The 15,766-nt window shown below is 33.5% G+C and overlaps 2 protein-coding genes across 2 annotated transcripts; one reads left to right on the plus strand and one right to left on the minus strand.

The window, feature by feature from the left end:
* Window positions 1-245: 245 nt before the first annotated feature.
* LOC21388850 (hydroxyproline O-galactosyltransferase GALT3) lies at window positions 246-1,031 on the minus strand. The gene has a single exon (XM_010105977.1). The coding sequence runs from the start codon at window positions 1,029-1,031 to the stop codon at window positions 246-248; it is 786 nt and encodes a 261-aa protein (XP_010104279.1).
* Window positions 1,032-10,325: 9,294 nt separating this feature from the next.
* Window positions 10,326-14,810, plus strand: LOC21388851 (serine/threonine-protein kinase D6PKL1). Its single transcript, XM_010105978.2, has 3 exons — window positions 10,326-10,617; window positions 11,785-13,265; window positions 13,633-14,810. The coding sequence occupies exons 2-3, from the start codon at window positions 11,839-11,841 to the stop codon at window positions 14,510-14,512; spliced, it is 2,307 nt and encodes a 768-aa protein (XP_010104280.1). The 5' UTR covers window positions 10,326-10,617; window positions 11,785-11,838; the 3' UTR covers window positions 14,513-14,810.
* Window positions 14,811-15,766: the final 956 nt, after the last annotated feature.

Genomic DNA, 15,766 nt, shown 5'->3' on the forward strand with positions numbered 1-15,766 from the left:
TCACAAAAAAGTTTTAGCCGTAAAAGTGGCAATGTTCACTTATGGGTTAATGTCAGTACCAAAGAGAACATGGGCATAAGGGCGTTGTACTTCTCAGTAAAATTTATTATATGGAATTAGGTCTACAACAATATCATAAGCAATTCCAATTGTTCTAAGGAATTAAAATTGAATGATAAAAATGACATGTGAGTTTGAAATTAGTTAAAATATATGTTGATGATCACCAATAATGCATTGCTTTATCATAAATGGTACAAACTAGACTTGTTCAATTGTTTTGTTACATTGAAAAACTCGAGTACATGAAGCCATTGATCCCATTTCTTAAGTCTATGAACGGCAATAGTCTCTGGTATGAGGTCGTGAGAGCACTTCCCGTTAGTTCCTGGGTAATCGTACATGGCGGGCTTATTGGAAAACCTGTTTTGGGCCTTATTCCCCATCCTTAACCATTTTCCCACCAGCCTATCCTCGGGTCCAAACAGGTCCAATTTAGGGATACTTGACTCCGAAATCCACTCCACAAGGTCCCAAGAGAGCAAGAATCCCATCCCTGACATGTATTCCACAAAAGGGTTTTTGCTATTGCATGGAATTACAAACCCATAATACAAGTCTAGCCGAGGCAATGGCTCGAGAGACGACGCCAACGGCTCGAGTCGGATGAAAACGTCGTCATCCACCTTCATGACGTAGTCGTACCTATTTTTAAGGATGTTTGGAAGCGAAGAAAAGTAGGTGTAGGTTTTTCCCTCGTTCATGTTCTCGGTGCAATTGAGGACAATAATGTCATCGTAACGGAGGATTTCTAGGGCAACCAGCATACGTTGCTCGGGTTTAGTGAGGTTGCATACAATGAATTTTACATCAATTTTTGCCAAGGGAGAAGATTGGATGCCGTAGATGAGGCGGAGGAAATGTCGTCGCTCATAGTTGTCAGCGCGGGTTAGGATTCCGATCAAGAGGCTAAATTTGTGGTGTATTTGAGTGGTGATTTTTGATGAATTATTTGGTCGTGGGGATTTCATTACATGGAGATGAAATACTATGAAAATGAAGAAAATGGAGAGAGAAAGTGAAGGGAAATAGACTGAAGTTAAACACTTTCTTTTCATTGTAGTTAATTTCTTATAGAATTTAGCCATTGTGAATTGGTATTTAAAGGGTATAATTTGGATGTACTCTCAATCCCTGCTAAGGCTGGCCTACTATATTAACATGTCATGCTTTGTTCGCTAGTTTTTTTTGTTTTTTTTTTTTGGCTGAAAACGCGTCAAGAGATTTGTTCAATTGGTAACCCCTTCTTATAAAGTAACCAGTTAGTTAATTAAACGTATTTCAAGCTGTTTTAGAGCAGGTTTTTTCATGTGAAAACGAATTTGATAGCAGCTTTCTCTCGTGGGAATATCTGAGAAGCGTTGCCTAATTCTCGTGAGTAGAAAGAGAGAGGAAGGTTTTATTGACTCGATGGGACATATCTTTAAATCATGTCTTTATTAAAAAAGAAAAAAGAAAAAAAATAGTTTCTTATTCAAAGAAATATCTAATTTAAGAAAACCTTACTACTTTTTAATGACAATTTCTATCTGAAATGGGAAGAATTTAATGGACTTTGTGATCATTCGTAATTTTGAATTTATTTCAATTACGAGTGTAACTTTAAGTAAAACCACAATAAAGGATACTTTCCTTATCAAAAGCACTCTTACAAGAAATAGAGGGTTTTCTTATTTTAAAAATATTGGGAGTGTATGTATTGGTTTTGAAATTTTCTAGTTAGCCAAATATTATCATTTGAAAAACTAAAAAAAACGCAAGTCATACTACTAGAGATTAAGGGCTTGTTCTTTTGTAAGTATTCTTGAGTTAAGTTTTTGAGTTGAGTTTGAGTTATATCTTAAATTAAAGTTGTAACTTGAGTTTGCGTTTGGTTGTGTACATTTGAGTTATGATTTGAGATAAGAATCTTTTTGAGTTTGTGTTTGAGTAAGTCAAAACTTGAATTTGTATTTAGATAGTATTTTAATAAAAACTCAATGCTGATGAAAAATTTTAATAGGGTATATGGGTCTAGTTTTATTTGTCTTTTCGTTGTCAACGCATAGAAAAAAAATCATCTCAATCAGAATTAAAACGAAAAAGTTATAGCATTTTTAAGAATAGAAAAAATATTGTTCATTAACTTGAGTTCGAGTTTATGAATTCGAGTTGAAGGAGAAACTTGAACTCGAGTTTTAGTCTAAACTCGAGTTCAAACTCGAGTTCAAACTTAAAAAAAACATGAACTCGAATAAAATTGTAACTCGAGTTGCCTTTTTTTAAGTTTTTCACTCAAAACAACGGCCTTGTTTGGCAGGGTGATTTTTGAGTTAAAAACTCAAAAAAAGGTAACTCGAGTTATAACTTTATTCGAGTTCATGTTCTTTTTTAAGTTTGAACTTGAGTTTGAACTCGAGTTTGAACTTGAGTTTGGAACTAAAACTCGAGTTCAAGTTTCCCCTTCAACTCGAGTTCAGAAGCTCAAACTCAAGTTAATGAACATTATTTTTTCTATTCTTAAAAATGCTATAACTTTTTCGTTTTAATTCTGATTGAGATATTTTTTTTTCTATGCATTGACAACGAAAAGACGAATAAAACTAGACTCATATACCCTATTAAAATTTTTCATTAGCATTGAGTTTTTATTAAAATACTATCTAAAAACAAATTCAAGTTTTGACTTATTCAAACACAAACTCAAAAAAGATTCTTATCTCAAACCATAACTCAAATGTACACAACCAAACACAAACTCAAGTTACAACTTCAACTCAAATTATAACTCAAACTTAACTTAAAATCTACACTCAAGTTACCTAACTCAAAAACATCAAAAGAACAAGCCCAACAAATCCTAAGTATTAAACTTGTTTTTTCAAATGTGTTATTAATACCTTCAAGAAACAAAAAGATACCCCTCTTCCTCATTTGATCAGGAAAAAGGAAAAATAAAATTCAAGTAAAAACTTAAGAACAGTCACTGAAAAAGGTTTTCAACGTGGACCAAAAACCCACCTTTGAACGCCTCTTTTCCCTAATTCCAAGACCCAAAAACCCACACTTTCAAACCTCCCTAATTTTCCAACTTTTCAAAAAGCGAAGGGGACAGCCTCTTGACCCACTAAAGACTAGAAAACAAATCCCACTTCTTTTTGGGAAAATGGTTATTAGTATGAAATCTTGGCAATTTGAGCATTATATTATAATAATATTGCGCTAATCATTTTAATCACTACGTCCTTACGCTTTTTTCATGGGATTAGTGTCTCACATGACATCTTGTCCATTTGACCCTAACCATCTACAGCTGAAAAAGTAACAAAACCCAATCATACGATTCAATTCCTCCATTTATAGTCTATGCCACGTCATCATTTTGTATATTTTTTTTAGGAAAATGTATATAAATGTCATGCGTTCTAAGATTCGCTATTCTTCTTTTTATCTCTTTCTTTTTTTTTTTTGAAAGATCATTTTCAGATTAGTTTTTTTTTCCCCCCTGACGTAGTTAGTAAGTCATATTATATACAGTCACATTTCACACTTAATTAACAAGTGAAGTCGCCCATTGTAGATCAATAGATCATAGTGGGCTAAAATTAAGTACATACAAATCTGTCACACCCAATAGTAACTTTTAACCTGATAATTCAATGTTACCATACCACATCATATTAAAATTATAATTTAATGTTGGTGCAGAAAAATTACCGTCCTTTGATCCTCCTCTTCGTACTCATTCTGGGAAATGGGATTCGTGTATGAAACTCTTTTTTTTCCCACCAATGACCAATCTGCCCTTATTTATATGGATTGGGAGACGCGGGAATCCCAGCCTTACTTTTAATCTTGGCCGTGGATCTTGTAATGAGTCAATCTTGACTGTTCATTGATTATTTAAGTTATTACGCATGCACACATGCTTTACTTCTTGGGCTCTTTATGCATAATGCAAAATTTCAATGGTATAGTACTTAAATATGGCAAATTTTTTAAAATATTATAAAAGAGTAAAATTTTGATATCATATGACTATATCATTACATAGTACAAAATGTGACATTATTTTAATAATGATTGTGTTTTTTTGTTATATTTATAATATTCTAAAAATTTTACTAAATTTCAAATTAAGGTATTAAAATTTTGCCATGTGGTGTAATTATCACTTACTTCTTTACCATATGTGCTAGAAGTGAAAATTTGGGCCGCCCAGTCCGAGTTCGAATGGAAATTTCAGGCCGGATCTGGCCCGAATAAGGTTTTAGACTTAAAATCTTGGTTGGGCCCAGCTCGGAGGTTTAGGTTAGGTCACCTCGGGCCCGAACCAACAGTGGCAGACGTCGAGTTTATCTGTTTAGTTCAGTCTAAACTTACAACTCTAAATTTTGTGCATTACTTTGTGATGTATGCATTCATATTGGTCTGGATTGTGTTTGAACTCATTTGATAGTGTTTTCAGCATGTTATTTCACTGTTATTTTTTTCTGTCTTTTATTTTAGGGATAAAGAGACAACAATTTATGTTTTTTTAACATTTTTTTTAAAATAAATAACATATTTTTGAAATGATTGAAGTAAAAAGCATATTTTTTTTGATAAATATTTATTTGCCCATCATAAATACATTATAGATATGTAGATTATTTATCATGAGTATCTATTAATAAATATCTTATTTAGAGTGAATAAATAGATATGGACCCGGCTATAATCTCCTACTTTGTAAATGATGGACCCACTCTCCTATATGCCATCATAATTGGTTCAAATTGAAACGAAACAAAACATCTGGATTTACTGTTGGACGTTTTAAAAATTAAGGATTAAAATTGATTTAATAATAAATTTTAAAGATTATTTGTGAGATTAACCCAATATACAAAGTATCGATAAAATTAACTCCTTATTTATATTTTATTACCCTACATGCTTGCGCATATAACTCTATATACTGCCTTTGTCTATAGTTTCGAGTACAAAATACTTGCATCATCTAGGCGTGTGTGATAAGTCATTTTCGTACTAGCTGTGGGAGAGAATAGATCGTAGCTCTTTCATGAATGTGACATGTCATGGTTAGTGGTTCCATTATACTTGCTCATCAAACATGGAAGGAAAATGACTATTGCTGTACGTCTCACTCTCAGTCTAACCAAATAACAGTGATATTGTATCCCATGTGCGATTACGATGGGGGGGGAATCTAGAGAAAAGCAGGGAAAATGTATTTTATTCTGTTTTATTTGTTAAAAGCATTGAAGAAAAAACAAAAAAGAGGGAAGAAAAAAAATATGAGCTTCTCTGATAGTTCAACAAATTAGTATTATTAATTTTTTAACGGTTAAATCTGATCAAAATCTCACCCTATTTAAAAAAATATGCAAAATAAACAGTTTCTAATAATGATTTACGGTTAAAAAGTAAAAGTCTATCAGTAGTTTATTTTTATTAGTCACGTGAGAAGCTCCTAAAAAATAATACCCTATATCTCTTTATTATTTTTTATGCTTCTCCTAATTGGGATTTTTTTTTTTCATGTTAGGATCTTAATTGGTAGTTATAATACGAGTTTTGATACTCCACTTATACATTCTAATCAACTTTAATGTGCGTTTACCTAAAAAATACATTTAGAACAAGGATTGTTAAAATTTTAATTTAAATAATAATATATAATATTAATAGAGTTTGCAAATGAAATAGTAAATTAAAAAAGTAAAAGAGTGGCTGAATCAATAATGTTAGTATTTCTCAACCTAAACATAGAAGGGAGGAGGAGGAGGAGGTACTCGTAGGGGGGACAGAAAATATTAACAGTAGCGTCTACAGCTTAGGGCCCATATTAGGCAGAGGTTTCAGTTTCTGATTCGTCGTTGGTGAACTTTTCCTTTTTCCTTTTATCATTGGCTGTCGTTTGCCCTTCACAGGTCCGTTCATTTTGTTGATTTAAATTTGTAATTTAAGTTGAGATATAATTTTATGTAAGAGCTTTTTATTATAGTAAAAAAATTAGATGTAACTATTTCTCAGAACTTTTTACTGTAACAAAACTCAAATTCTAAACTCAAATTAGTGAAGTGAACGGGGCCTCATTTGACCCGGCTCTTTGCAGTGATTGCACCCCATCTTTTCTCATCTTCTCCATATTAACCCCCATCTTCCGCACGTTCTTTTCGTGCAGTGTGAACAACCGTAGGGTTAAGTTTGTATTTTCACAATTTTCTTTTTTTTTTCTTTAGGAAATTTCAGGATATATCAATGCTTATTTTTATTTTTTTTTCCTTAACAGGATTTATTTGTTTATTTTTAGGTTATTTTATATGGAGACCTCTTTAATTTTACGAGTTTAATAAATTGGTCCATTAATTTATTTTCTTGGTAATTTATCCTTTAAATTTTGAAATTTATTGTAATATGTGTCAAATTTGAAAACGAATTTAAAAATTTAGAAGATATCTTTCACGTGAATATTTAATAAGTATAATTATTTATTTTTCAATCGAATTGATCCTCATATACGCATCATGAGCATAATTTTTTTTAAAATTGGGAGTTAACCATTTTAGGAGAAAAATGGTTAACTCCCAATTTTAAAAAAATTTTCATTCATGATATGTATAAGGAGTTCTATTCGATGCAAAAAGACCATATTATCCCTATTAAACATTCACGTGGAAGAACCCATCTAAATTTATAACTTCGTTTTCAATTTGACCAACAATACAACAAATTTTAAAGTTGAAAAGGGTGAATTGTCAAGAAAAAAAATTAAACCAAACTTGTAAAATTGAGGTGGTATCAATTCAAAAAATCTTATTTTTATATTGTTTTTTCCTCGAAAAATTGATTGTTGTATTGTACATGTGCTGTTTGTTTGAAGGAAAATTAAAAAGTGCAAGTAAAACAGAAAATATCAATAGCTTTAGGTTTATTTTTATTATTTTTTAAATAATCCACGTTTGAATGTGTCCCACTTAAGTCTTTTTTTTGTAAAAATTTATGTTAATATGACCACTTGATTTTTATTCGTTATTATGGAGTTTTGCATCGATTTGCTGTCTAACCCCAAACATCTGTTATAGATTTAATTTCTGATTTTTAACATTCTTTAAAGACTCAAAGTTCTATTTACAATGAAATGCTAGTGTTGTTTCAAGAACTATCTAAATTCTAGAATCAGTTTGACGGAGTCTCAGTGTCGGAAAACAGAAAAATCTCATTCCACTTATTCTTTGCCCTGTTTATAGGTTATGATTATCGTAAGAATTCTCTTTGTGCAACCTATCTAGGTCGTGGATCTTTAAAGATTTCTTTTTCTTCATCCAATCAGATCCATCCTTTTTAGATCTTAACTAAGTCACTTTAATCACTTATGTATTTTTTTATTTTCAATGCTATGGATGATGGATAGCGAATAAATTTTTTTTTTTTTTCTGGAACAATAAAACAACATTCCTATGTTAAAAGTAATTGGGTAATTTTCTTAAGAAAGAACTTTATATTGTTCCAGAGGTAAAGTGATAAAACAAGAATAATGCCTCATACAACAGCTGCTTATGCAATGATTATTTCAAAATGTTTACCAAATCCTGACAATTGTTTACTCCGTAATTTCCCGAATAAAGTTTTGTATCACAACTCGTGAGCATCGTACAACAAAACATGTGAAAGTGGATGGGTTTTACAATCTATTCATCTCACAAAATTACTATCCTAGATCTTATGAGTAGAGACAAATAGCAACACTTGTCTTACCATGAGAAATAGAATACTATCAATAATAGCACACGACGCATTTACATATCGATTTTGAGAACACATAGTCCCAACATAATTTTGTATGTTAATTTCTAACTTGATAAAAAAAAACAATAATGATCCTTACTAGCTATAAGAACTAAGAAGTAACATTTTTCTGAGTAAAGTTATAAATATTGATGACATGCATATATGAAAAGTGAATGTTATTACGGCCATAACGAGGGCTTTGTAAAAATAACTCAATAAAAAAGTTTTATTAGTCAAATAATTTTTTAAAAATTTTTATTTATAAAATGACTACTTTTTACAAAGAATGATTAGGTGATCATTCTTCATAAAAAATAAAGAATGTTATTTTGCTAATTTTATTTTGTTGGATAGTCATTCTAGCATATTGCCTGGCCATAACTCTATGAAGTTTTTTTTCTTTTTTTTTCTAAGTGGCCATGTCTGCTATGTATACTGTAATGGGGATAATGTAGCCAATTTTCTAGTTAGTTTTGCTTTGAATAATTTTGTTAATTACGTTTGGCTTCATTCTTTGCTTTGTTTCACCGGCACTTTTTGTAGTAGATGATATTTTGAGTTGTTGATTGATAGTCATCAAAAGGAAAGTGAATGCTATTATGAAATTGAGCATTATTAAATAGATATTCTCCTAACAGTTTACTATTATGAATTGTGAAAATGTACTATTAGATTTTTTATTTTTTTTTTTACTACCGTGGATTAATATGGATAACAATTATTTTATTTTATTTTTAATTTTTTTGCTAAGAACAATTAAACATTATTTTCTATTGCTTAAAATGGATACTTTTCTTAGAAATAAATTAATGCCATGCCACTACGTTTTATTGAAAAAATCGAAGGTAAATGGATAGAAAAAAAATATTTCCTCATACAAGCTGTTTACTATCGTAATAATTATTTACTATCTTTTTCTCGTAAAAATCATGCAAAATGGTAATCCTGAAGTTTGATGATCATAGTAAAACCGTAACGCAATAATTTAAAATGATTGTTACAATAATGGATGCAACTGTTACTTTGTCGACTTCTTTTTCCTATATAAAAAAATAGGAGTTTTTTAATTTACCAATCTTTCATATATGTTACGTTAAAATTCCAAAAGAAGTACCATTTTTGGTAAAATTTTACCAAAAATTTTTATTTTATAAAAACACACACTTCTCCCACATTTCAAATGTATTGCATAATTAGGAAAAGTCGAGAATAATAAATCACATAAGCTTTTGCAATAACAAAAATTTCCCCTAAAAATGTTGAATGTCCCTTGCAGGTGTATAAACGTAATTGTAGGTATATATCTATATATGTACAAATTTAAATATGTGTTATCAAAAAGAAATATTGACGTGTAAGGGCCTCTTCTTGTTTGTTTTTTTAAATGTATTTTTATTTATTTTTTGTTTTGATTAACCACATGATTCATTGACATGTGCAATTGTGACATTGTCATATGAGGATATTCCTATCTAGCATTCCGAACCTCCCAAAAAAGAATCAGGCAACTAGCTTAGGATTGATAATGGTGGTGGTCAAGCAATCTATAATGTAAAATGAGTGTTCATCAAAACCATGAAAAGTGGGTCCATTTTGTGAAATTTGGTGGACCCCATCTATTTTATTTCTTTTTCTATAAATAACAACATCATGGATCATGGTGCACTTAGACCATCATTATCAATAGCGACATATCCACAAACACACAAAACCCATTTTTACTAAAAATAAACGTCACAAAAAAAAAAAAACCATAAAAAGCCATATCTTCAAGTTTCAATTATGAATTATTACTAATTAGTAAATCAACTTAAAGCGGCTCTATAATAAAAAAAATACCTTAATCTTATTTTGCCTAAATTGTCTATGCTTGTTGGTTTTTAAGAGGTTTATTAGATTTGAAATATTTGAAAATAAATTGTGGTTATTTAAGTCATAAACTACGTATAAGCTTATCATCACTACCTTTTTCCCCCTCATAGGATGACAAGTACTGTAATCTAGAACCTTATGTGAAATTAATTGCTTTTAATTCTTTTGATTCTTATTGTCTATCTCTCTACCTTTTTTTTTTCTGTAAGAAGTAAGAACAAGAAATGAAAAGGAATCTTCAGTTCTTCTTTCATGACCATGAAGATGGAGGCCGAAGACCCAACTAAAATCCAAATAAAAGGAAACAAAAAAAAAGAAAAATAAATAAATTAATAATTAAAGATAGAGAGGGGAAGAGAGAGAGTCGTTTTCCTTGAAAGGAAGTGTAGCTCAAATAAGGAACACATGAGGTCCCACTTTCCGGATGGTCCCCACTAATTTTGGTAGGTCCCACTTTCAAACTTTTTATTATTTTTTTGTTTTTCTTTTTTTCTTTTCTCTCTCATGAGCTAAAGTGCGCAGTCCATATTACACAGCACACATGACAAAGAAGCAAAGCAACACAAAAAGCAAATAAAAGCACAAACGAAAGCAAATAAAAGCGAGAGAGAGCTAATTATAGCATTGCAAGCCAGCACTGTTAAAAAGCTTCATTTCAGAGCCAGCAAGAATTCTAGAGAGAGAAACAAACATAAAAAAGTGACCGACGAGAGAGGAGAGAGAGAGAGCTCTGATAGGAACCCCATTTTTGTTTTTCTTCCATATTTTTCCTAGAGAGAGTAAGCTCAGTGAAAGAAGACCCTAAAATTGCGTAGACAACAACCCAATAGTGTTTTTTTTTTTGGTGTTTCTCGTCGTCGTCGTCGTTGTTGTACAAGGATTTTCCGTACAGATTCGGATTCTTATTCGGTGATTATTTTTCTTCTGCGCGTTTGTCGTTCTTATATGCTTTGGATTTATTTTTCTTTTCTTTTAGATTTTTTAATTTCTCATTTCGATTCATCATTTCGCTTAGTTTCCAAACGGTTCGATCTTTCTTTCTCCTCTGTATTTTCTCGTTCAATTCTACATTGCTCTGTTGTTGGTTGTTTCTTTACTTTTTTATTTTGTTTTATTTTTTTTAATTCTAAGTGTTGCATGGAATGGAGGTTTTGCAATGAGAACGGGGAATTCGGCCTTTTCGCCTTTGTTGATTTTTTTTTAATTGTCGTTTATTTTTGGTATTGTTTGAACTCCTTTAGGGTTTCCCTGTAATGTGGTTGATTTTGGTCTTTGATGGTGAAGTTACTGATTTTTTCCCCCATTTATTATTCAGTTTATTGATTTTTCATTTCCTTTGATCTGGGTTTCATTTATGTGTAGATTTCCAATCCCGATTTTGGTGCTTTTAAGCGCTTATATTAAGAGAGTGAGTGAGCATTTTGATTAATATATCAGAAAACTACTCTCATTTTAAATTACATTCCGAAATTGCTTTCCTCTTTTTGTTTTTCACTTGTCTTTTTCTTTGGGACTTTTTTTCTGGGTATTCTGACATTTTAATTTTCAGATTCTTTTTGGGTGAAATTAATCTATCTAGATTAATTTTATTATGTTAGGAAGTGAAGTTACCTTGTTTAGTTTCTTGTCATTATTTTGAAGGTGTTATGATTGTTTTTTTTTTTTTTTAATTGAACAGCTTAATTTTTAAGTGAAGTAAATTAATTATCAGAGGGGGAAAAAAAAAAGAAGAGAAGTTGATGAATGCCTCTTGTGTATAAAATATATATATATATATATGTGTATGTATATATTTATAGTTATATATTGTTTTGAGGAATACAAAGTATGATCTGGACGTAAATATGGAATTCCCATTAATCGATATATAATTTTTGATATGGGCTTGAACGAGAAGTTGATGCATAGTGTTGTTGTTGTTGTTTCTTTTCTTTATTTTATTTTACACGTTGTTTTTCTTTATTAAGGAACGAAAATTGAAACAAATTTTTTTTTTTTTTGGAATAAGTATTAAGATCTGAAGTAGAATGTGGATTGCCTGCTAATATTGATCAATATCTTATTTTTGATCTGCAGATTTTGTTTGAGCAAAAGGCTTTCCCCATGTGAGACTAATCACGGTTACTGGATATGGAGAGGATACCAGAGTTGAAGGTGATTCCTGTAAAACCTCCTAGTTTGAGTCATGAAATATCAATTGCGCATAAAGCCTCACCGAATGAAGTGAGTCAGTTATCGAAAATGCACTCGGCTATGGTGAGAGAAGCTATGGCAAGAGAAGTAGCGGGCGGATTATCAAATGGACGGTTGGCTTTAGCGACAGAAGAATTAGCAATGGCGTCGACAAAAGGGGTAGTTCAGTTGTCGAAAGCACGGCTGGTTTCAGTGAGAGAAGTGGCACGGTCTGATATGCGAGAAAACCCCCAAGATCAAGGCTCATCGGTGCCTATGAGGGTGTCAAAAGGGAAGACCTCTTTACCAGGAGTGGAGGAACTTATGCCTGATTTTACTGTTACGTTTAAGGGAGGAAGTGGCGGCGATTCATTTGAGGATGGTGGTCCTAGTTCTTTCTCTGGGGCTAGTCACCCTCCGGAGCCTGTTGATACTGATCTGATGCAAACGGTTTATGTACCAATTGGTAGGAATAAATCCGAGGCTGGATGCTTGATGAAGAGCGTGTCTAGGAAGGGTCCTTTTCTGGAAGATCTTTCGATTCGGGTTCCTCCTAAGAAACCAAGCTCAGCTGTTCTTTCCCCTGCAGAAAGTCTGGTTGAAGAACCTGCTGATCTGGGCACTTTGTCGTCTCCATTTTCCATCCCTCGCGCGTCTCAAAACACAGATAATTCGTTACCCCCGGATTCTGAGGAGAAGGAATGTGTTTGGGATGCGTCTTTGCCTCCGAGCGGCAATGTAAGTCCGCATAGTAGCATTGATAGTACTGGTGTTGTCACGGCGATGAGCATTGTTAACAGCTGTGCGAGTACATACCGAAGCGATGCTGTCACTAGCGACGGAATGCTTAGTATGGAGAGGAATTGTGAGAGTACTAAGGGGAGCATTAGAGGGGATTCACTCGAGAGTGCGAAAACTAGTGTTAGTCGAGCGAGTGATAGCAGTGGCCTTAGTGATGATAGTAATTGGAGTAACATCACCGGGAGCGCCAATAAGCCTCACAAAGGGAATGATCCGAGGTGGAAGGCCATTCTTGCCATACGAGCACGGGATGGGATTTTGGGAATGAGCCATTTTAGGTTACTGAAACGACTCGGTTGCGGCGACATTGGGAGCGTGTATCTGTCGGAGCTGAGTGGAACTCGCTGTTTCTTCGCGATGAAAGTAATGGACAAGGCATCTCTAGCAAGCAGGAAGAAGTTGACTAGAGCTCAGACAGAAAGGGAGATATTGCAGCTGCTTGACCATCCATTCCTGCCGACTTTGTATACGCATTTTGAGACTGATAGATTCTCCTGTTTGGTCATGGAATATTGTCCAGGTGGTGATCTGCACACTCTGAGGCAACGGCAACCCGGGAAACATTTCTCTGAGTATGCTGCACGGTATGATTTATGGATGAATTCAGTATCTCCCAAGTTTCTTTTTCCTTCTTTTCTTTTGCCCTTCTTGTTTTTCCACCTTAAGTTTCTTAAAATAACTATAGTTTTTAATTGAATTGAACTAGTTTAAAAAATTATTTGCTTCTAATACTAGTAACATTCACGACCGTTATTTCTGAAGCATAAAATGCTGAATTGTGTTATTGTCAACTGTCGTTATGTTATCATAATGCTTTAGAAGAAAGTTTTATTTGCCATGCAGCAGACAAGATGATTCTGTGCTATGATATTGTGTTCTTAAGCAAATATTCTTTCATTTCATTTCTTTGGCACGATAATAACTATTGTTATCTTCTTTCTATTCGTGCAGATTCTATGCTGCAGAAGTTCTGTTGGCACTTGAGTATCTTCACATGCTTGGAGTTGTCTACAGGGACTTGAAACCTGAAAATGTTTTGGTCCGTGATGATGGCCACATAATGCTCTCAGATTTTGATCTTTCTCTTAGATGCGCGGTTTCACCAACATTGATAAAAATGTCGTTTGATTCTGACCCTTCGAAAAGAGGGGCTGGTGGTGCATTCTGCGTGCAGCCTGCTTGTATTGAGCCCTCATCAGTGTGTATACAGCCTGCGTGTTTTATCCCTAAGATTTTCCCTCAAAAGAACAAAAAGAAGGCCCGGAAACCCCGAGCTGATTTCGGGATGCCTGCAAGTGCACTTCCGGAGCTAGTTGCGGAGCCTACTCAAGCAAGATCAATGTCATTTGTAGGAACCCATGAATATTTAGCCCCTGAAATCATCAAGGGAGAAGGCCACGGTAGTGCAGTCGATTGGTGGACGTTTGGCATATTCCTGCATGAGTTGCTATATGGTAAAACGCCTTTCAAAGGCGCAGGAAACCGCGCGACGCTGTTTAATGTGGTCGGACAGCAACTTAAATTCCCAGATTCACCACCTACTAGTTATGCCAGCCGTGATCTGATCCGTGGTTTGCTGGTTAAGGAGCCACAACACAGGCTCGGGGTGAAGAGGGGAGCAACCGAGATCAAGCAACATCCCTTCTTTGAAGGCGTGAATTGGGCTCTGATACGATGCAGTACGCCACCGGAAGTGCCAAGACCAGTGGAGGCCGAGTTTCCTGGAAAGTTTGGGGCAGTCGACCCCGTTGGGGTAGGCAGCAGCAGTAAAAGGATGGTAGGTGGAGACATGAAGTCAGGAGGTAAATATCTCGACTTCGAGTTCTTCTAGTTTTTGGATCACAGGATTGTTGTGCAAAGTTGTATTAGTACACTAAAAATCAGTTAATTAATCTTGCAAGAGTGCCTCAAAATTGTGCTCTACTAATTAACTCTGCTCATCTATCTTACCTTCTAAAAGGAAATTCCATTTGAATTGGAAAACTAGGAAGTAGCTTAAGTTCATGGAACACGTTGGGATTCTGCCTCTTGGATTTTCTTCCATAGTGGCCTGGTCCCACATTCAAAAATCATTTTGGATGATACCAATGACCAATTCTAGTGTATTAAGTAGAAAACTCATTGTCCATTTAGAATTAATACAAATTCCAATTACTGAAGAAGTTTTGCTTCTATCGCTTATTGTCAAGGTTTCAATACTTTTGGGGCACAAACGATCCATAAACTTGTTAGTTATATATCAGAAAGTGAGTTTTGTATAAACTTGGCCCCGTTCATTTCGCTGATTCGAGTTTAGAATTCGAGTTTTGCTACAGTAAAAAGCTCTCACAAACAATCACATCTAACTTTTTTGCTACAGTAAAAAGCTCTCACATAAAATCACATCTCAACTCGAATTAAAAACTCGAATCAGCGAACTAAACGGAGCTTTCTCTTGTATACTTCATCACTCCTTCACAGAGTCAAAAGAGCTCGTCTTTTGAATTGGAAAAGTATATTCGTAACTGTCCCATTCTGTAAAAATACTACCAATGAGAATCAGAATTAAAAGTGTGAGGTTATTCTCTAAATTATTCTTCAAGTATACATTTTTTATTTTTTTGTGAAAAAGAGACAAATACCCCTTAAAATGCATGAGTTTTGGATTTTTACCCCTTCCACTTCATTAATACCTTTTACTGAGAATTATATTAGTCAAAAAGGTATTAATCAAGAATAAATAGTACAAATCTTATAACAATATATTTAAAAGGTGAGTTTATCAATTTTCTCTTTCTTTATTCTTTATTTTTTTTCCTTTTTCTTTTTCTTCGTTTTGCCCCTGCATGCCCAAGGAATTGAAATAAAAAATCCTGCTCAACCTGACGGGGTTGAGTTGGATAGGTCCCACATGGGTTGAATAAGGGCGCTCAATTGAAATTTGTTCGCGTCTGTAATTAAGTACTTTTGGATCATATTTTTTGTGTCTGATTCAGAGAGGAAATTTATAAAGCAATATCATCTGCCCTAACCTAAAAACCCCAATGCTTAAACCACGCTTAAAAACAAAGCACGAGTTTCACATTATAAAGTCAAAACTATCCAC

Source organism: Morus notabilis, unplaced genomic scaffold, assembly GCF_000414095.1.
Source record: "Morus notabilis unplaced genomic scaffold, ASM41409v2 Scaffold1286, whole genome shotgun sequence".
In the NCBI taxonomy this organism is placed as follows: domain Eukaryota; kingdom Viridiplantae; phylum Streptophyta; class Magnoliopsida; order Rosales; family Moraceae; genus Morus; species Morus notabilis.